The sequence below is a fragment of the Aspergillus thermomutatus genome (assembly GCF_002237265.1).
Source record: "Aspergillus thermomutatus strain HMR AF 39 chromosome Unknown NODE_69, whole genome shotgun sequence".
Classification (NCBI taxonomy): domain Eukaryota; kingdom Fungi; phylum Ascomycota; class Eurotiomycetes; order Eurotiales; family Aspergillaceae; genus Aspergillus; species Aspergillus thermomutatus.
In genome coordinates this window covers 87,515-109,581 of record NW_020798118.1, presented here as the reverse complement: position 1 = coordinate 109,581, position 22,067 = coordinate 87,515, and the positions used below count along the sequence as shown (strand labels likewise).

General features: G+C 48.8%; 5 protein-coding genes across 5 annotated transcripts; 3 read left to right on the top strand and 2 right to left on the bottom strand.

Annotated features, from left to right (window-relative positions):
• Window positions 1-30: 30 nt before the first annotated feature.
• On the top strand, window positions 31-6,267 carry CDV56_108273 (uncharacterized protein; the record flags this gene model as incomplete). The annotated part of the gene is made up of 6 exons (XM_026761892.1): window positions 31-553; window positions 608-837; window positions 3,154-3,286; window positions 3,338-3,837; window positions 5,575-5,729; window positions 5,802-6,267. The coding sequence occupies 6 exons, from the start codon at window positions 31-33 to the stop codon at window positions 6,265-6,267; spliced, it is 2,007 nt and encodes a 668-aa protein (XP_026615346.1).
• A 157-nt stretch (window positions 6,268-6,424) lies between these two features.
• CDV56_108184 (ATP-binding protein) lies at window positions 6,425-9,463 on the bottom strand (the record flags this gene model as incomplete). The annotated part of the gene is made up of 9 exons (XM_026761803.1): window positions 6,425-6,562; window positions 6,617-7,036; window positions 7,084-7,156; window positions 7,213-7,399; window positions 7,450-8,281; window positions 8,332-8,450; window positions 8,501-8,604; window positions 8,662-8,874; window positions 8,928-9,463. The coding sequence occupies 9 exons, from the start codon at window positions 9,461-9,463 to the stop codon at window positions 6,425-6,427; spliced, it is 2,622 nt and encodes an 873-aa protein (XP_026615345.1).
• Window positions 9,464-14,407: 4,944 nt separating this feature from the next.
• Window positions 14,408-15,342, bottom strand: CDV56_107997 (uncharacterized protein; the record flags this gene model as incomplete). The annotated part of the gene is made up of 2 exons (XM_026761616.1): window positions 14,408-15,053; window positions 15,110-15,342. The coding sequence occupies 2 exons, from the start codon at window positions 15,340-15,342 to the stop codon at window positions 14,408-14,410; spliced, it is 879 nt and encodes a 292-aa protein (XP_026615344.1).
• A 488-nt stretch (window positions 15,343-15,830) lies between these two features.
• On the top strand, window positions 15,831-16,383 carry CDV56_107957 (uncharacterized protein; the record flags this gene model as incomplete). The annotated part of the gene is made up of 2 exons (XM_026761576.1): window positions 15,831-16,017; window positions 16,079-16,383. The coding sequence occupies 2 exons, from the start codon at window positions 15,831-15,833 to the stop codon at window positions 16,381-16,383; spliced, it is 492 nt and encodes a 163-aa protein (XP_026615343.1).
• A 2,623-nt stretch (window positions 16,384-19,006) lies between these two features.
• On the top strand, window positions 19,007-21,098 carry CDV56_107804 (uncharacterized protein; the record flags this gene model as incomplete). Its single annotated transcript, XM_026761423.1, has 4 exons — window positions 19,007-19,121; window positions 19,301-19,384; window positions 19,466-19,698; window positions 19,770-21,098. The coding sequence occupies 4 exons, from the start codon at window positions 19,007-19,009 to the stop codon at window positions 21,096-21,098; spliced, it is 1,761 nt and encodes a 586-aa protein (XP_026615342.1).
• Window positions 21,099-22,067: the final 969 nt, after the last annotated feature.

Below are 22,067 nucleotides of genomic sequence, written 5' to 3'. Positions count from 1 at the left end.
CGCTTGTTCTGGTCTCTAATCCATTATACCATGAAATCTCCTAGTGATGCTCAAAGTCTTTTGCAAAGACTCGAGAGACGTATTCCGTTCTTTGCCTCAGAAGATTCCGATTCAGAAAACCTCGATTTTGAAGGCTCCGAAGAACTCGATTTCTTGACCGCGAGCAAGAAACGGCAGGTTGTCGCTTGGAAGACTTTGCTGACTAATCACACCACGGGCAAGTCAAGAACCAATCAGCATGTTCGAATGACCGCACGGAAGTTCGCGTTGAAGGTCAAGGAAGTTGCTGGACCGGTGACGAGCTTTCTTTGCATACTAGAATACTCTATCACAGGGTTACCAAAGATTGAATATTACGGACTTTACCATGAGCTGAAAGCGTGGTCACGGCGGACGCCCTTCCCAAAGCTGCTCAAGGAGGCGGCCACGAAGTTTTGGGGCTCGTCTAATCAAGTGAAATCACTCGGCAAGAATGGCCCTCCTGGGCCTCCGGATACGGAAACTGCTCCCTCAAAAGACATAGAAGCTGAGCTGACAACTCTTTTAACACCCTGTACGGACTGCTTGTGAAGATTTTAGGATACCAACTGACTTGACTGAATTCTAGATAAAAGTACAGAAATAGACCATGGACTGGCACAGAATGCTGTGCTATCACAGCTTGGAAGTTCAACAAATATGTTCAACAGATTCGAATATCACCCCGAACAAAGCAGGCCTCTTCAAATGGCATTCAACATACCCCCGGACCTTCTGCATCACTTTTACAACATCCACAAGGACTCAAAACTCTCAGCCATCCTCACAGTCCCTGCCGAGGACCGGGTCGCGTCACTCGTTTTGTCCATCCCAAGGACTCAAGCGTTGCAAGAAGGCGATAAACACGACTTGCCCGTGATATTCGACTCTGACTATCCCTTTCAATTTGCATGATCATTCAGCGTGATCAATTTCACCTCCACCAGCATCGCCTCGAAGGGACAATCCCTAGGAATCTTGCCTATATATGTCCCTTCCACCTCAAAAACGTCCCATAACTTTTTGGTCTTTCCAACGGTCGTTTCAGCTTCGTAAACGCGAATGCACCCGAGAAGTTTACTCGATTTTTGAGGACGAAAGACGATGAGACGATCTGTTGGGTGGCCTTCTATCAGTTTTGCGTTGTGCGTGGTCCAGCGATTATCGATTTCAACGTTTGAATCGTGGAATCTGGCATCTAGCTGGATGCTGACATATCAGTGTTTGAGCTTTTGAATTCACAATGCAGTCAGACCTCTTTTGCTTTCTCCAAGATCTCCTCGAATCCTTCTGTATCTGAAGATATCCTCCTGTAGAGTTCATTCGCAGCCATGATTGCTTTGTGAGAGCGACGACTAAGAGTAAACAGAACCGGTTATTTGTGGATTGCGAGTGTCCGTACATCACCCGAAAATCGTTCCTTGCGACAAGTTCGGAGGTCATAAGAGGACGTGGGGCAGATACCCCACCTCATCATGTGACAGCAGTTATGATGGCTCAAAAGACGTTGGGTAGCAAGACTCTGGTTTTGAAGGCGTGCTTTGCGGAGCAGTCCACCCTTGCTCCAACATATTCGCCTCTACCTTTTCTCCCAGATCTTTCACGTTCAAATGGCTCCCTTGTCGAAGGTGAATATTTTTCGACCTTGGTCTATTAGACCTTTCTCACAACTTCTAGATCCATCACCTGCTCCTGTGCTAGTGCAGGGTTCTGGGTTTTGCACAGGGTCTTCCGCGATTTCTTGGGAGTTTCTGGCCGAAGCACGCAGCCTCGATTGAAAGGCCGGTAACCCCAATTGTTGCATGGGGGAGCATTCACGGGTGGGATCATTGTCGTTCGTATCGGATGATCGTAGGTAGCTCAATGCAAGTTCCATGTCTCCACAGCTCGAACGACGTAAAGGGCCGTCAGAATTGTTCCTATGGCTGGTGGTCGCCATAAGAACACAATCCTAGTTGACGCAAAACATCCAGCACCTGGAGAGGCAAAGAACTGGGAGATCGGCCCTTTCTTTGTCTCTGGCTATCATTGTATGTCAATCGATCTATCTCTCCTGTTCCTCAAGGCTGAGTCGGACTTACCCTACCTGAAGGGCCATGTCGGCAGTTAATAGCGAATTCTCGAGATATTGATACCACAGGGGACTTGCTGGTTGAGACGTCTTGGATGTCTTCCCAGAACAATTTTGAAATTGGACTGCCGATTACCGGGGCTTGGAAAAAGGAGGAGCTTCGTGTTGCAGGTGCAGAGGATGCATCTTGATATCTGAATGAGCCTAAAGGGAAGACGAAGTCAAGCAACAGTCTTGGGTACATACTTGGCAGAGAGACCCTGACAAAAAAAAACGACAAGCCCTCGCCTACCAACATGGCGTTTCAATGCACTCGTTAAAATTGGTCGAAGATGATCAACAGCGGCCCGAGAACCTTTCATCCAAGCAGTCACCAAAAATCTCAACAGCGAGTCCATGCGTTGACTTTGGCTAGATGGTCTAGAACCCAAATTAGATCATCCCTAGCTCTAGTATTATGCAGTTTGGATGGGGATACGGCGATCTCACAAACAATAACCAGGTTACCCAATGATCAGATACCCATGATTCGTGCACTTGTTAATAAAAGCTAGAATATGGGACAGAGCGAACAGAACGGAATGGGATGGAACAGAACGGAACGGAACGGAACGGGACAAAATGGGACAAAGTGATCAGCCAGTAGGAATGACTTCCTATTCTTCAGCAAGCTTATTGCTTTGGATTGAACGAGGTCGAGACCATCAAGGACTCGCTTCCTCGCTGCCGAATGTGCTCGTCAGAGCTATAAAGCCGCCAGCCTTGTTTCCGGATGCACACCGCAAGTTGACACAGACCAGCTTCGTTGCTATCTATTCATTATCTACTCAACTTTACTCAGGCCTACTCCTGCACGTTCCTTTCAGCCATGCCTGGCATCTTCTTTCATCTGAGGCGGTGCTGGAGTATTCTATGCGGTGCCTTTTCCTTCTGCCTAGAACTCAATCGTGGCACCTCATCAACATTGGATATTGAGCATCAGGCGGGTCACGATAAGGCACGATTGCATTCATACACCGCTCACACCTGTGTTATCAAAATATCCTGACGTATGCTGTGAGCAGGGTGATAAGTTCGGTTGTCAAGTGCATTACTACGACCAAGCGGCTCAAGAGAGGAGCAAGACGAGACGAAGCTCCGGTCTCCTGACTAACTTCATCGATGAGATGCTTCTCTATCCCAAAGTCAGCCCTGTGAGTACGAAATATCTTGGATAAGCTGGTTTTGAGTTGACTAATATACTGACAGAGGTCTGTGGACAGAAAAACCCCATTCATTATGTGAATACATCCTCTCAGGATACTCTTGTTGACGTCGTGAACCCGGATTTTAGTTTGGGCGTCACGGAATTAAGAGACCACGACCTGTCAGCAACTCAACAAGGGCGCAAGACGAGCCAAGGGTCTAGTGTCTTCAGTGGTAATGTGTCTGTCAACCAGGACATTGCCTTCGCAGCCGGCATAGATGGAATTTCACCTGAGATACCGGAGGGGATGAAGCTGCTCATTTGGAATTGGAAATCGCGTGATGCACAAGATTCTAGCGCCGAAAAAATCGCATCGTATCTTATCTCCGAGAGTGAGGGATACTTCCACTGTGTTCAATTCAAGGACTGGGTGAAGGAAGCAACAGGTTCTTCAGGTGCCGTGAGATTCCTCGAGTCGAAGTATGATTGTCTAAGTGCAATGCTTTACTACTATCTCAGAAGACATGCAGAAGAATATGGAAAGTACTTGGATGTGAAGAAAGTGAGTTTAGATTCCATTCCCCACTTGTCCGTCTATTGCTTATACTAACAGCCCCAAGGTCTTAAAGAAAGAGGCAGACCCTTTCCTATCCCACGCAGTTGAGCATGCCTGCAACTGCTTTGTGAGACGGAAATGGGTCGAATACAATATTAATTTTCAGTTCATTACTGATCCGCTCAAAAGAGTTCTTTCCAGAAACAGCCCAATTCAGGATATGAAACTCGACGCCTTGGCAGTACGCTTTACACGCTGGTATAGTAGTCCTGAGCGCGTCTGGTTGCAGGAGTTTGACACTCGGACTGACTTTCTCGACCAATTGTACCACATGAAACCTGAGGCATTGGCAATCCAGCTTTCGAACGCAGATCTCTGTCTCTTTCAAGGTCTTACTGTTGACAGTCTTATGAAGGGCAGCGGCGATGTACTGTCGACTCTTAATACTCGTTGGAACAACCTTTCCTGTGAATCAGAAGAATGTTCAACTGCCGGCTTTAATTCAAAGTTGGTCGAATTGATTCAGGTAAATTCGAATTCGTCATGCCTTTATTCTTGCCTCTTTTAATATTCGTTCCAGGAACTTCATCGTCTGAGTAACTTTTACTCGTTGACAGCAATCCTTCTGGGCGTCCAGTCAAGAGGGGGGCGACTACCAGCGCTCGAGGAATTTAGCTATATGATGGATTCTAACGAAAACTACTTGCTGTATAGGCAGTGCGTTTCTCCTGGGCCTGCCCTTCACTTTCTACTCCCTTTCATACGGATCCGACTTCAAAAGGCTGCGGCTGCTTTGATGGTAGTATCTGCCGCTCGGGAATACATGTCAAATGCTAAGCTGAGGCTCTCGCCCCACAATTAGCCTTCTGCCGTTCGTGTGTTTTCTAGGTCTGCGGTTAGATCGAACTTTCTCATTACCACTGTCCTCTTCTTCGATGTATTTTTATGCCCTTGTTCGCTCAGCCTCTTAATCTTTTAGCTGGTATTAGATCAGGACTGGAAACGGGAAGTCACTAAATGTCCAAATCAAACAAGTACTCTTAATCTGATGCAGTATAGATTGCATGCCTTTTCTTCTCTTGTCCGGACCAGCGAGCAAGATCCGATGTTTCCGGTGACTAGGACCATGAGGAGACCAGGAGATGTACTGAAAGACGACTGGGAACGATAGAAATCCCGTGGGCGGGTTAGAGAGGATTCTGTCGCCAACTTCACGCAAGTGGGGGAGATCAACATTGACGATGAGGCGAGCGGATCGATTTTGAGAAGCTGCGACCGCTTGACCAAGACATAAGCTGCATGGTTGCCTTCAGGACGGCTGAGACTTCGCCTTTGTCAATCACCTGCTGAATAGTATAAGGGATGGAAGAAACAATCGCCGGGCCACACCTCAGCAACAGGAGCTCCGAGAAGTGGCAGAGCACTGTGAAGAGAAAAGAAAGAGTACCTTTGCTTTTGAACGAGGCGGTAGATAGTTAATTGTCGAAATAATTATCAAGCCCTCCATGAGTGATTATTCAACTATTCTCCGGAAAAATACCTGTGCCGGGAGCCGTGAGCAGCCGACCTCACCATTTGTCACTGGTCGTCACGAAGCTCCCCCTTTCCAACAGTTGATGGCACGATCACAGCTCTCCAGACTACAAAAGTCTCTTTTTGCAGGAAGAAGAGAGGAAGCTTGCAGAAGATGAAGGATGACGCGAGAAAGAGAGGCGGGAGCCGGCCGAATCACAACGAAACCAGATTGAAGAACGCACCTGTCAGACAACTTTCCTGGAATTCCTACGCCACTGCCACAACCTACTCTCCCGACCTTTGAAAGTCGCAAACCCGTCTCGCTCGACCACCGGGACGATACCCCTCCCTAAGGGCGTCAACAGCAAGCCATCTACGACAGGGTATGCACCTACCTACAATCTACTGATGAATTCCGAGCACAATACTTCCCTCCCGTGATTACACTTGAAGAGTTTGCTAGGCGTTTCGCTCTTCGGCCTATCAGCAGTGAACAAGGCATCGAGACTTGTGAACGGATCACTGTGGAAGATCATGTGCGCGACATTATTTGAGAGCTGGGGCAAGATTCCGGCTGCTCGAGAGGAGTCTACGCTTGGTGATGGTATTTGGTTCGACAACCACACCAATGCGTTGACCGAAAGCCAGGCTGAATTAGACGCAAATAATCCTCATATTTCACGCCGTCCGCGGCCCGACCAATTTTGCATTCACCGCGTGTGCGGTAGCACCAATTCCCTCCTCGCCGTTGAATATAAGCCACCGCATAAACTTTCCGTGGAGACCCTCCGGGCAGGAGTACGACCGATGGAATTGTGGGAAGAGATGGTCAAATGCAACGCAGTGCCTACGGACCCTATGGAGAAACTTAGATACGAATGGATCGTCCAATTCCAGCTCTCAAACTTGACTATTGTGTAATCCCTTGGGTTATGTGAAAACGTTGATTCAGATGTGAAGCTTCAGGACTGGTATTACGGACTATCGTGTACTAAGGAGCATATCGCACCAAGCGCCGAACCGCTCGACAACAGCGAGGATCAAGATTATTATCCACATGACTTTTTTAGGTATGCTGCTAGATATACATCTCCTGTCTGCCGAACTCCTTCGAAAATTTCTGATTCGATTCCGCGGCTAACTCCAGGTATTTATAGCTCACCTGGCTAGCATCCGCCTCAGCGAGAGCATGTGCGACTGCTGCGATGTTTTTGATCTAGTTCATGCTAGTCAGCCTGTGAGAAGTGCAAAGCAGCGCTTCAGAACCCACCTCTCGTCCATTGAGAGCTAAAGACTCCAGTCGTCGGAGGTCATGCTCCTCGATCATAGCAGGTCCTTGGACTGTACGTGCCCTAGTCAGAAAAGTTGACCACAGACCCTTGCGAAAATCCCTGCTTAGGTCTTTGTACTTGATGGTTAAATGAATCCGACTAAGGATCGCCTCATCAAGCTGGATACCGCGATTCGAAGTTAGGAAAAGAATTCCTTGATAATATTCCAGCTTTCGGAGGAAAACCGTCACCAGGCGATTGTGAGTACCGTGGTAAGATGTACGCTGCTCCATGAACGCATCTGCCTCATCCAAGAGAAGCACGGCTTTGAAGTGTTTCGCAGTCTTGAATATTGTTTCAAGTTGTTGCTCAAGTGCATTGGAATCTCCGTGGTCGACGACAAGTTCGCCTGCGGATATCTGGGAAAGTTAGGGAGGCCACAATTAGCGCCGCGACGGGTTCCTACCGAATAGAGAGGCAGCTTGAAATATTCTGAGGTTGCTTCAACCGTGAACGTCTTTCCGACGCCAGGTGGGCCACTAGCACGGGTTAAAGTGGAAACCTCGACATAGTAATAGAAAATTTGCTGACATACTCCAGAAGGATGCTGAGTCCTTGACCTTTCCCATCAATTACGTCGTCGAATGGTACCGTGGGTATCAATCCCAGACGGGTTTTCGCCATTGACAAGAGGAGCTTCTTAGTCTCTGAAGGGATCTGCAGACAGTCGAGCGATTCGGGGGACCAATCCACGTTCCCAAGAGCACTGACTGCGCATTCCACTGGAGCCATATTAGTCCGGCGCCAAGATACTGTCACTTCTTTCACATACAGAACATTTTCTCCTTGAAACTGAAACAGCATACAGTTGGGCTAGTAACCAAGAAATTGGCTTCGCACAACTTTTGCGCCTCCATGCCGTCTCCTTGCATTCTCTCCTTCTGCCGCTCCCGGTCCTCCATGAGCATCGCACCTAGGTTAATTACCGCAATTCCATTCTTGCCCTTGGCCCCTAGGTCGCGGAGTGACGGTCGGGAGTAGTTTGGCTGCATATCATGGAAAAATGCGGCGTCCACTCCCACTCGACTGTTGATGTTGACTCTGATTGCCTTTCCTTTGTTCATAAAGAATGCGCTGCCATTGCAGTGCCGAATGTGCGAGCCGGCCAAATCCCGAAACTTTTGGCCTCTCTCGACCAAGTCTTTTCGGACTTGCTGGTGCCTTGGATGGTAGCAGAGAGGGAAGGCCTCAAGGGTCTCGATTGGCTTTGACCCACGGAACTTTGGCACACGCGGAAAGACTCCGGCCTCGCCAAACTTGACTCCGTCATAATCAAGGAATCGGCATTCGAGATTAAACCACGTCTCGCCATCTTGTGTTATCTCTTCCCCTGCGTCAAATATAACACATCGCGGCTCTTTTGTGGCGAAGCATGTCGTGAAAACATGGGAACCCGGTTTGAAAAGCGCCCAGAGAAGGTCATAAGTAATGTGGCCGTGCTCCAGCATTGACTCGACACGCTGCGAGATGGAGGAAAACGCTTGCTTGAGGTGGTCGACGAGCAAGCGGAGGCACTGCCGCGGGAACGCGCAGTCTGAGTTGTTCATATTCTCCGCGTATTTGTCGAGCTCCGGGAGGAAATGAAAAAGGATGTTTCGCTCGATCTAGACCCGGTCAGCAATCTTCTCAGATATGATACTCTTTTCTTAGTTACCGATGGTTTTTCCTCCATCAGGCTAATGGCTTTGATGTCGTGCAGTACTACCCGCAGGACGTTGCGCAGGCCTTCAGATTTGATGTCTATGTAAGTCGTGACTTTCTCAGAATTTCGTTCTAATCGTACCGTTAGTATTGCTTCGGCTTGCGAAAAAAATATTACGTACCAACACGTTCGCGAACAACGAATGCATATTCAACATAGTCGTCTAGACTACTGCTGGTCTTTACTGGCTCTCCGATTTTGTATCTGCTCGCGCCTTTGTCCCAGCTATATCGGCGTCAGCTAGTTGCTGGAAAGTGATGGGAGGAGGGGTTTGAGGCTTACATTTCCACGACCGTCTTCAATTGGGGTGTCGAGGCCCACTTTTCGAACGATTTGAAATCTTCCGGGGTAGTGCAGATTGGACTCTTGAGATCAATTTCATCTACCACCTGAACGTTCTCTTCCTGTTCCTTACTAGCACACGGGGCCTGGGCAGGCTTAGTAGCCACAGCTGGTCCAACTGAAGAATGCCCTTCGTCGATCAGTCTTTGCCACCTATTGCCCGTCAGTGAACTTGAAACATAATGCTTGGAGTGGGGAAACTGTACTTTTCAAGGATGATTTTGTAGTCTGGTATGGAGGCTCCAACTTTTTCCTCTTTGTGCTGGTTGTCGACCAGATCACTTTCCGCAATCTCCGAAGTCGATTGAGGTTTGTGTTCCAGCACAGCTTGGAGCAGACATTTCAACTGACCCATTGTAACCAGCTCCTCGGACCGAGAATCTGGACTATGCTGCTTTTCGGCCATGAGATTTTCGGGGTTGACCTCTCCAGCGTCGAAAGTGCCAAGGGAGTCAAAGTCAGTACAGTCAGACTGACAGCTGGTCTCAGCAATGTCTATCAACTGCTTCTCCAGTTCGTGGGTATCAAGCGGCGGCGTGGATGGTCCAAAGGCACAGACCGGAGTGGTTGGCTGCCCACCGGGCCATGTAGCCGGGTTGGACAAGGCTTGCTTCACCAGTTCAGTCACGACTGACACCAGCTCTCCAGCAACGAGAGTGGGCAAAGGCTTTCTCTCTAGTCCCCGGTCAACAGCTTGGGGGACTGGAGGGGACGCGTTAATGTCTTGGTGAGTTGCAACCATATTAGCTGATGTACTGTGATTGGTAATGGTGTCTTGGAGCAGATTGGTACGATGAGGGCTCGAATGTCAATGATAACGATATAAAAACGAATTCAGGAGGAAACACGCCGCCTTTTATGTCTGCCGCAGAGATACTTCAATATAGGCCCCTCTCCTCGCTCCCTCCCTCTCGTACTACTCCTTTTCGACCGACGGAGGAATCATGCTAGCATTCTTCGGGATGCTTGGTCATGGTCTCGACCACAGCACGATCTGAATAACATTGTGCCGCGAGATGCGCTACGGAGGGCTCGGACAGGCTGTATTGTGCGGGATCTTCCAACTGGCTATCCTGAAATACTAAACTGTGTCGATCGTGTAGTCTCTTCTAACTGGAAGCTCAGAGGATACGTACCTGTAGCCATTATCACTTCCTTGGATAGCTAGCTACAGACTACTCAATACTAGCAGAATTAGTGACATCGTCGAGAAACAAAAAAATCGTCATCTCAGTAATTTGCGAGGGCTTTAAAAACTTTGATCGGGCAGCACATTGTTTGGGCCGTAGATTGGCCGAGTCATGCATCATAGTGGGGCATTCACATGGGCTGGAGCCTATTTAAGCGACCGTCAGCTTGCTTCTGAATTTTTAACAGCCAGGAATTTTCCCGAGTTTTATCAAACTAGGGCAACATGTCTGCGGGCGCGGTCCTCTCTCAGTTCTCGAATTTGCTTAACCACATGGAAAGTTTGGGTCCCAAATTGAGCTCTAAAATTCGTCCAAACCGCGAGCAGCTGGACGAAATTCAGAAACTTAGCATGCAACTCAAAACAGCTGTGGCAGGTATTGAATCTCATGTGGAACTTCTATTGCGAAGGGCAGGTCCAACAGACAAAGAACGAGCCCTTGCAAACCAAATTAAAGCTGCCGATGAATTCGACCCCGCAATCTTCCGAAAAAATCTGGTGCTTATCTTTCGGGGTCCAGATGAGTCTGTATTGGATCCCACCAAAGTACAAATCAGGAAAGCCAAATCCCGGACCCGATGTGAAAAACTTCGCGTCGAATCTCATCACTTGGTTTTGAAGTGGGCAATGTCTTTTCCACAGCCATCCGCATGGATACACCCAACGGTCATGGCGGATGGCACCTTCGATTTTCTCATCCAAGACTTGAAGGAGGTAACTTTTGATCAAATACCGCCAAAGATTTTCGAAAGCCTACTTTGCCTGAAGGACGAGGAACCTTTGGATACTTGCGAGCAATTCCAGAGCTTTGTTAAAAACATAGAGAGACCAACTATTGTGGAAGAACCAGAACCTGTGGTGCAATACAAACGGAAGCGTACAGACCAAGGCTCACCACCTCAAAGAGAACTTCGTGACCCAGAGACTAATAATGACAAACAGATGATAGAACAAAGAAGCAAAGGTAAGTTAGAAGCAACGCCATTTCATGCATAGAGACTGATGCTAAAATGATAATAGAAATCGACTATAAAATGGCGTCCATGCCAACCAGCAAGCTACCACATTTCATTGAACGACTTTCAGGGGCGATAACGAGTAGCGAGCAATGGAAATGGGAAAGACGACTCTTTGCTGAGAGATTGGGGGGTAGCGGTTCAGATAGAACAGATTGCCTCAATTTTTTCGTGCCGAAAGACCGAAGTCAGGATATTTCAATCGTCTTAGTGGTTGGCCGTCGTGCCGGCTTCGACTTGATATATGAAGCAGAAGTTGAGATTATTCGCGCGTGAAAGTCACTGTTGCTCCTATCACAGGAGCAGCAATCACACTCACTTGGCATCCGGCAGGCACAATTGCAGTTTCTTCCATCGCAGGGTCTTGTCCATTCTCCCAAACGGCAGGAGATCGGGGATCCGCTTTCGGGTCAAAAACGACTATCGATTCTCCCTGTGCTGCTATTCTTCTCCTGTAGTCTGTCTCCCGAAAAAGAGCTGCACCTTTTATTTTGTACGTGTGACCTTCCACCGCTATAATTCCACCTTCTTCGGCCATCTCAGATGTCTTTCTTTCTTTCCTTGAAGCTTCAATGTAGAACAGGCGATAGGATATTCGAATACGGAGGATGGAATCTCGAATCGGTTTTTGGCAGAAGGTTGCGGGAAAAGTATTCCGCAAGTAACGATGCCGCTTAAATCAAATTTCAGATAATGGGGGGACGAGTAACACGTGACGGTTGCGGCCTAATCGGGTAGACACGGCATGTCAGTCGACGACGAGTATGGAATGTGTCGAAGGGCTGGCTTACCTCAAGATCTGAATGGGAGGGACGTCAAATTTCCTTGCTCAAAAAAAATGGAATAACTAATCTCATCAAGCTTAGCATGGCTATTTGGGCCTTTTCTAGGTCAGTAACGACTCCGGACGATTCAACGGGCCTTCCTCACTGTTGCTAGCTGTGGTCCAGGAAAGAGTTCAAGATATGCGCTGACTGTGATGAGACCTGACAGAAACCAGAGAACCATGGCACTTAAAGCTGCCGCCCTAAGAGTCCGTTGATGTTTGGAGGGTTGATTCTGGAAGAGATCCGGATTTCGAGAAGATATTGGGTACGAAGTGTTTACCCGGTCGCAAATTCGCCAGAGCTGATGGTACTGGATCGCGAAAAAGAGTATCTCAGCAGTCGTGAGTAAAATAATTGATGCGTAGAGAATGTGACGAATTCGGCGTTGTATTTGGTCGAGAAAGAAACTGTTCGACTGAGTTATGATTATAACCGACCGAGGTTGAGAACAAGACTTACGTTAGCAGTAGCAAAGTTTTGGAGATAGGAAAGATGATGAAAGTACGAGTTGACCGGAGACGTTGGTTAACAAGGCCGAGAAACTCGTTGATGTCAGCAGGTTTACCATTGAAATAGAGTATTTTTTACCTCGTTTATCGGTGGCAGAAGAAGAAGGAATCCCAGCTCGACTGTCAGAGCAGGCCTTGAAGGATCTGGGCGTAGCACTCAGCTGGGTGAGGAGAGAAGCTTGGATGCTACTCACCGCTTCGGAGGACTGGCTGGAAAACAGCCAATGCCACTGACCCAATGAGGCCAGTCCAAACCAGAGCTCCTACCACAGCCTGTGAGAAAACGTAGGGGTTTTGGCGGAGTAAGACAAGTCGGGACGGATGTCCATCGCAAACCAAGGCAAACCAGAGTACGAGAGATAACCCAGCGCAGAACGATGCCACCGTTGAAACGATAATTTGGGATACATCAAGCTCTGCCATTTTGATTAATCATTTTATTTCCCTTCACAGTTGGTTCAATGGACTATTTACGATATTATTTTGCTTTACGACTGCCTTCAAGGAATCTTGGAAAGCCACACATTTTATGATTTTTTTAAAGTCATCGATTGTCTTATGGATTATTATTTTCGGTCGGTCAGAAGAAACAATGACTTCTCAAGTTCTGGGTCTTTTATTAGATTTAGGAGGCAAGCTGAGCCGGCAATCTATCCCGAGAAAGTGTGATGGAACACCCCATCTTGTGACCTGCTGCTTAACAGTTAATTGGCTACAGGCCACCTTCAGCCGCCAAATAGAATATTAAGTTCCGCCCGATCTGCTGTGTTGAACCCGATCGCGCCCTGTAATCAGCCTCAAGTGACATGGGCACCCCGACTATCATCCCTTTACCGCACCAAACAGCGCGCACGTCCGTTCAAAAAAGTACTTTTGGGCTCCAGCGTTTGAGTCACGAGCGCCATAGTATGTCGCTCGAGAGCCGTTGTCCCATACATGAACAATGAGAACGCGCAAACCAGCCTTCGCACCACCCCTTCTAAAACAGAAGATGTGGCCTGGATCTCGTCTGTATCGCAGATAGAGCCCAGACCGAACCATTCTTGACCATTCAAGGGCACACAGCGCACGGACAGGTGCCTTGGACCCAAATTGGGGCCTCGCTGAAGCCTATTGATCAACACAGCTGCTCAGTAATATCCATTGATTGGTGCTAGTGAGCCATCTTTAGCGCCAAATGCAGGTGCCATCACACTCGAGTTAACTAGGAGGAGGCATCCTCAGTGATTCTACATGCAGGACAGACCCGTTAGAAATCATCCGGTGCTCACGAGGCTATTGGATATAGTGGCCTCGCCAGTTGTTATGCCCAGGTGACCTGTCACGTCTATTACCCCGCTTTCTTGTTGTTTTAAGAGCGCGAAAGGAACAGTTGTGACTTGAACTTTTCAACAATCACGTTCGTGGTTTTGATTCCTATAACCTAGTCGACAGACTGCCTGCTCTGCCTGCTTTCCTAAACCGCTTCTCAGACGTACACCCGATTGCCAAATCCTTTCAAGTATAGTACACGTGCCCTCTGTTGCTGATCGGTGGTCCCCTAATTAATATCTATATAGTCTCTGCCTCCGTCATGGCTTGTGAATCCGACATAACCGGTCCCGTGAACGCGATCAAATGTTGCACCTGCGGACAGGAGAAGAGCTTTGTCCATGCGGACTGTGGCGCTTGTTATGCCTGTTGCAATTGCTCCAAGAAAAAGGAGTAAACGATCGGAGGCGGGAGGCGAATAGCTGCAATGTTTTTTTCTTTTTGAACTGTCACTGAAGCTGCTTGACCGGCAACCAACCATGAGGTTGCACCTGAATAATGACTCTGCGGGCTCTTGTGGAACAGTTTACGAAATCAATCGCAGCACATAAGGGGTGTGAGACACCAAGTACATAAGACCTCCCGTTCTGAAATCCATTTCATATTTGCGATGGCTTGAACTCATGCTTCTCGCATATCCAGACGTCGTTGGCGTCTACAATACAAATGCAACCCATTCAATGCAGAGCATATCTCAACGTCATCAGGATGGCTTGGAAGGCTATAGGCATCATAATCAAGCCACATTTGCCTTGTCCTCGGAGATTCAGCATCTGCCAATGGTTTCCTGTGGAGTGCCATGGTTAGACATATTCAGCGATCGATAAAGCGAACTTACTCATTGCTATTGAAGACTTCAAAACCGGTGGAAATGATGAGCAAAGGCCGAGCAAGATCAGCGATGATTTGCTTGACTGGTGCGGCAGCAAATGGTGATATTATGATCGAGTCCTCGTCAATTTCCGCGAATCCTCCTGCACCGTGAGTCCCAACAATTTTGAATTCCTTCTTGGTTAGGATGTCTTCTGCGACCTTCGTATATTCTGGGTCCTGAGCAAGTAATGGCAATGTTTCATTGCCACGACAAAGTTGAGCAATAGTAAGAGCCATCGAATGCTGAATCATGCAGCCCATCACATTTTTCACCTCCAAGTTCTCATCCCAAGAGTCGTGCTGCTTTTTTAGCCACTCAGGCGCGGAGCGGCAAAAATCACCGAGCCCAAAGCAGAGAATCTTCTTCACAGTGTTCGTACCGAGTACATCTTGGACCAAGGCTGCCAACTGCCTGCAGGTCTTGCTGTTCTGCCACAACAATTGTTTCTCGTCAAAGACTTGCATAGGCTGTGCTATAAGCTCTCGAAAGTTTCGTGCAGTCTGATTGCTCCAATCCACGATGTAAGAGCATAGGTAAGTCTCGATCGGGCCGTTGGGTTGTGCTTTCACAAGTTGCCAATATTCTTGGTACTTGACATGAGGTTTCCTAAGGAAGACTTAGATTGCAGGCTGAAAATGGGCCAAAATATTATATCCCCGTACCAGATAGGATTCTGCACTTGGAACATGGGATTGTAGATTTGGATTATGCTTCCATCTATTCGACGGACTGAAAATCTTTCCATCGTATAGGACTGGCGCAATTGTTGCTCTATGTCTTCGAGATCCTTTTTCGTCCAGAGCCTGGTACCAGAACTGTACAGATCTGCGGCTCTTTGACTACTGATCCGCCAATCCGTGCATCCGTAGTTGAGCGGTCTTAGTGTTTGGTGCATGGTCTCGTAGCTGCTGGTCGAGCAAGGGAAAGGAACAAACAATGTGGGGAATTGGCGGGAGGAGGACTGAACTGTGATATCCGATGATTGTCTATTTCTGAGAATGGCGCAATGTCGGACACAGCAACAACGTTCACTTTGATGGATTAAGAAAAATTCGACCACATTGGAGGCTCTTCTGTTGACTACCTAACTACTTAAGTACTGGGCAGGTAAGGGGCCCAAGAGGAAAAATAAAATTCCGGTCACCGCTCTACTAGTCCAGGGCGATATCAAATGTTGTACCAGATTTCACGTCCAATTCTACACCGCCTTTATACCCTATCGTCAATTGGGATGGGCCCCCGATCCCCATTTTCAAGCTCCAGGCGCAGCTCAATCAGGATCTGGATCATAACTGCACTCCCATCGACCCCTGTGGGTCCTCCGGCGCACCATTCAAGATTACGTGTGCCACCTTTGGATATACCGTTGTCGGGAAAGGGACGATGTCGAGACTCTGGGGGGAGGTCTCGCGCGAAGCCGAGGTCTACCGGGCCCTCCAGCGTGCCCAAGAATCGGCGGTTCCCGTCTTCATCGGGACGATCAACTCGGCCCAGACTTACTTCCTCCACGGCGCGGGAAGGATCCGTCATATGCTCCTCATGGGCTGGGGTGGCGAAAGCGTGGGCCATAGTACCTTAGACAAGACCATTCCAGCATGCGATTTCTCGGTCGGTGAACGACAGAAAGTCAGCGCTATACCGTAAGGGGCGGGTGGATGACCGGCGGCGGCAGGCGGTTGCGGGCGGCAGATGGGGCGGTGCAAAGGGAGCCGTTTACCGCGCCCAGCTTGCCGTCCGTTCTTTTACCTTGTCGCAGTTGCGTTTTTCTTCGGGCCATGGTTTATTGTCTCTGTGGGTTCCGCGTCCCTGGTTTCTGGTTCCTCCAAGCCCGTCGTCCCTGGATCGCGATCCTCAGCGGACCGTGGTCCGTTGTGGCTCATCGTCAACGGCTGCTAGTCCCCGATGGGTCTCGGTCCGCACATCTTGGTCTCCTTAGGCTCGTCAACCCGCGCCCGATTCTGCCTCGTAGTGCCGCCTGGCTAGGTTCATAACAGTATTCCGCGGGATATCACTGCAGGGGAGCTTTCCCCGTTTGTAGATATGCTGAATATATGGTGGGTTCCTGGGTGCGAAACTTATTAGCTTATGAACATTGGGACACTTGGGATCTATCAGACCATTCTCAAGAAGTGATATCCTCGATCCTAGGAACACAATGGTTGTTCGAAGAAACACTAAAGGCCCCTGGAACCATGGCGTTAGTTCTCGGGAACATTAGGCCTATACTTGGTAACTCCGCTTCTGCAGGCCTCTATGAGCTGTCATTTACTTCAAGGCGGATAGAAGTGGTATACAAGTTATATTAAGAGCATTTCTCCCACTCCATCAAATTGATTGGCCGAATGAGACCTACTGAAGGCTTCACATCTGCGGCCACGTCCAGCCAATCATAGCCTTTACCGCACTCTAACAACTATTGCACGAAAACTCCTCCTTTCTCCACATCGGAGTAGCAAAAGAGGTTCCATATGAATTCAGACGTTCAGCCATTCAATCACCGTTCCAACTCGTGTGGATAGCTATTGGATTTTATCCTATCATCAGACTCGGGCCATGTTTCATCCCTCTGAATCATATACATAGTCTATGTAGATTCGATGTTGCCTTCAGATGTCTCCGACTCTTGGCGGCCGTGCCGGGTATGACGCGATCGTAGAATGTCCTCGGTTGTTTTCCGAATGGGCGTAGGATAGTACTTTTCCTGTAGGGGATTAGTGTCTTGCACTGCCCACTGGAAAGGAATCCTACCAATTGTGACTCAAAGGAGGACCAAACCCACTCGGATCAGCTAAGAAGGTGTACACCCGACCAGAACCCCGTAATCGGATGCCTAGACAAACATCCGCTTCGCAGAACTTGCTATACTCATAGGCCTTTTTAATGATGCCTTCCCTTCGCCGTTCTCTCATTTGCCGGAATGCCTTCCTTGAAGGGGCTCCCTTTTTCTTGTTCTCATGGAGAGGGGTCTCTAATGCCATATCGCGAATACTATTAGAAATGCAGCCAGATGATGTAGAGAATCACAAATATTTCTTCGTTAAAGCAGGGTTCTAGTTTAGATATATGAGTTAGGGGAGCCATGGTTTTCGGATCATACCAAAATCGTGGTCTTCAGCAGAGAGACAATCTATGGGAGTTCAACACCATCAATTATCTGAGGACCTCAGGCTTTGCCCATTCCTTGTCGAGTTGACCGTTCACCTCATGTTGACCAGCAAGATTTGAGATTTGCCTGGTCAACTCGCGAAGAGATGATCAACAAATGAAATAGCCGGCGCCGTTTGGTTACGTCATAAACAAATGGATTACGTTGACCACCACATAAACAGGTAGTCATGGGAACCACCAATAAAAACGCCCCACATGTTAAGCTACGGATGAAAGGTCAGGCAGGGTTGAACGGTCAAAGGACAAGAAGCATTGCCCTCATCTGGTTAATGACCTGGGCAAATATCCATGCATCTGGCGTTCATTGTCAAGTGCTCCGGTTTTGAGCACCCGAAAGTCCTAGATTTTGTTTCCTGGCTGCACTCTGGGCTTCAGGTCCCTGACCGTGCGGTTCTAATATCTCCAGTCATGGAGAGAATATACTAGAATTGATGCCAAGGCGTGCTTGAGAGTGAATATGGAGAATTATACCTATTGATTCTGGGCGCCGCCCTACCTTGGTCAACGAGACCGGCTCCTACCATGGGGTATGGCAGTTGATTTTGGCTGGTTGACGGGCCCTATGCTCTCGTGTACCAGTCCCGTACCCAAGCAGCACAGTCGGCTTACATCCAAGAAAGAGCTTCTGCGCAATAATACACCAACGACATATCACGAGTGACAGACTGATTCTGTTTATTGTTGAGCCATCCTAAGGACTTGTGTCCAACATGCTAGGATGCTGGAGCGCTTCGTGCGCTTAACCCGGGCTTCTTGACGTCCTTGGCACCCGTCGGCGGCTTCCATACTGCCTCGACACACCCCGACTATCAATGATGCCTGGTAGATCCTAAGTCAAAGTGTTCAACCTTCTGTGCTTGAGGTCTTCCGACCCGTGAACTACTGGTGTGTTCTCGGTCAAGGAAGGGAGGGAATGGTTAATGGACTCGAACTGCTCTTTTCTTTGACTGTCGCCCGAAATTACAACGCAGCTCTCGTCCCCGGGGATCTTCCATCGATCTTGGCTGATTAACCAGCCTGTCCTCTTAATTATTTACCTGGGCAAACACGCCTATTGGCTGATAGAGAGCTTATCAAAAGCCCGCAGGCCATTGTCCTATTAACGGGCAAGGCATTTCAGAGGGCTATGCGAGCCTAGACCAGCGTTCGCACATTGCGAAAGAGCTTCTGTCATACGCCATTCTTTTGATGAGCGGAGGGGGTTGAACATCGCTCCGTGATCGAGACCCATGGTGAATCTGTGTCCATGATCATTGGCTTAGCGTTCTCCTTTCTCCACCTTGGAGTACCGGCCATAAAACGTCTCTATGGAAACCCCTGGAAGATCCCGACACCGCGCCATTATAAATCAACCGCAGCGGTACTATGGTAGGGCTGCCCTGTCAGGAACCATGGAGGCAGCAATTTACGCCCTAACAAGCGAAAAAATCGACGAGATATTCGCGCTTTTCGGGATTAAGAAGAGTGAGCGGATAGACCCACTTATCACCGAGCTGTCTGGTATAGGTGAGTAGGTGGCTTGCATTTATAGTGCGATCCCTGGCTAATATGCATTCCTGTCCGTGAAACTCTACTTGAGGCTGGAATAAATGAAAAAGAAACGCCCTTCTCGCATCTCGTTGGTTCTCTCTCCCAAGAACACCCCGCTACGTCTCACGGAATTCGAGGATCTTATCGGCTCCTAGATAGCGGAAAGAGGGGTTTACCAGATGTCAAGGGTCTATGCGCACCCACCCGGAAGAAGAGGAGGCATAAAGCGACTTTGAAGGGTAAGAACAACCGCGGTTGGGGCGTAAAATCCAAGCATGCGCGATTAGGGGTTTGATCAAACTAACAACGTCATTTATTAGGCGACGGCACCAACGGCGAAGAACAGATATCGAACGAACTGGCTAAGACAAAGGACGATCTTGGAGGTCGTATACTAGTGACCGAGGAGGCTGTGGAAGCCAACAAAAAATGCGATGATCAGGCGATTGCTTCTACTGCTACGCCTGATGACCTACCCGCAGACGAAGTTACTGTCTCAACATCATCCCAAATCGAAACAGAATCCCAGCCGATACCTCAAAAGCCTTCAGCTGTGAGTGATCACTTATCTGACAGCCATTATTCTGGCGGCCCGTACGCATTTCTAAAGACTACTTCATGTAGACGTCGGCGAACATCAAGAGCCCGGGTGATTCATCTTCAGGTGTACCTCTCGTTAGACGTCTTCCGCCATGGCTGGATTCTGGTTATGCATCAAAGGTGGTGACGACGGTATTAGTGAACTGTGTCAGGCTTAATACGGCAATCGGACTACATGGCCCCCTGACGGTGAAGGTGAGATTAACTACGGATCCTTCCAAGGTCCAGCAGTACGCGGAGGGTATATCCGAACTTGAATATTACCAAGCAGTCGAGGTGGTGAAAAGAGATCATGCGGCTGTAGCAGGCAGGAACCTCCAGACTTGGTTCAATGAGACAGTATACTGGGATATTATTTTGAAAGGAGCAAAACGTATCGAACCGACTACATTGCCAAGGTCGAAAGGGCCTGACGATGGATTCACCCCCGCTGAGAAGGCTGCCACCAAGAGACTGATGGAAGATCTCGGATACGGACTAAGTCCGGAAAGTCAGCGCCAGCAACGCCGGTTGTGGAAAAGTCTGTTCGACATGCGACGAGCGGGCATCAGCAAATTCCTCTTCTATCGCACCCAAGAATTCGACAGTTACTGTAAAACCTATCCGCAGAGAGCGGTGACTTCCCTGATCGATACAGTCACGGAGTGGGAAAGGATATATAAACCACATTTTGAGCAACTAGAATACCTAGTCACACGCTTTATGAAAGGTGACATTGCGCGCAGATCATGCTTGCGAATTCCACCCGTGGCTGCAAGACTCACCGTTCCAGAACAATCATGGAATGATGCCAGCAATGCATGGTTCTCTGCTGATGAGGAAGCTAGCTTCGCGCTGGAGAATGAGGCTATAGCGGTCCCGCCCGACAACCTGGGTGTTGCATTCGGCGGCAGGTCAATTTTGCAAGACGAAAGAGACAAGTCTATCTTCATGCTTCTTGCACCCAGAGATGATGACCAAGTCCTTTCTGTGCGTTCTCTCATTCCAGTGCATGAAGGTGACTTTCTTGGGGTGTTTTCGGGGACAATCCGATTTACTCCAGAGTTCGAGCCGAAGTGGGGGATCCCTGGTCCCCGAGAAAATCTCTGGCTGGATTATTCTCAGGTCACTGGGACCCTAAATCAGATGCGAGTTTCGCGGATTGGTGATCTCGCTAATGTTCAGCTTCACTGGGAGCTGTTTAGCGAGTCGGATGCATCACAGCCACGCTTGCTATGGAGGGTTTCAGTCAAGGCACTGAAGACCATCGGGCCCATGGAAGAGCTTATCAGAGAAGCCCCTCACGAGGATCAATATTTTCTGCATCAGTCAGCAGATTATGCACAAAGGGGTTTCATTAATAGAGCGCTCTAGGATTATTCTATCGTTGTGCTATAAGCAAATAATATGCTGGATTGAAGAGAATGTTCCACAGTGACCGCGATCATCACAATCAGGGAGCCTTCAGGGCGAGTAGCAGTAATCGAGAGCATAATGATCTTGGGTCCTTGAATGTACGTTCTGCACGCAAAAACATGCATGCGACCTGCAGCTTTTTAATATACCCTCGGATCCTGGAGTCACACCAGCAAGAAGGACTCGGGAATATTTTGGAAACAGGTCCGGCTCGGATAAACGATGATCTACAATCCAGGACGCCACTCGTCTCCATCCTTTCCCTACAGCGTATTGCCAGGAACGGCAGAGCAGTCGTCGGAGCGGCGGTGTTCCTAGAAGAGCCAGCGTCGTTTCTAGGAACTTGTGCACGGTTCCCTGGAGCTTATTCTCTTTCACGGCGTTGATGACCTCGGATAAACATAATCTGACGCCCCACTTCAGCGCTTCGGCGCCCAGACCTTACCAGGATTCTGGGGCGAATCTGGGCATGAGGGTTGTCGAGCCGAAACAGGGGTTGTACTATCTATGGGCTGAGAGCCTGAATTTTCCAGCAAGGAAGAATAGGGCCAGACTTCAGCAGTGTGCTTCAGCAGTGTCCAGACCGACAGAAGCAGATATTATTGGCCAGAGAGCCCGCAGATAAGCCTTGGCATGAACATGTCAGCCAAACCGTCAGCCTCAGAAGGCCAACGATGAAGTGTTGGAGACGAGATCATTCAAGATACGGGCATCCTACGCCGCAAGCCACATGACCGATCTGGCCTAAGGCCCGTTAAGGAGATCTGACTGGAGGTCTAAGCCCAAATCAGACATAGGCTTGTGGTCTCAACACCCTAAGGTCAGAGGAGCCAGAGCAAAGGCCTAAGGTGGTAGGTCCAGACGCTGATGACCCGGGCGGTAAGATGGAGTGCATACGCCCTGAGAGGTAGCACCCAGCAGGCTAGA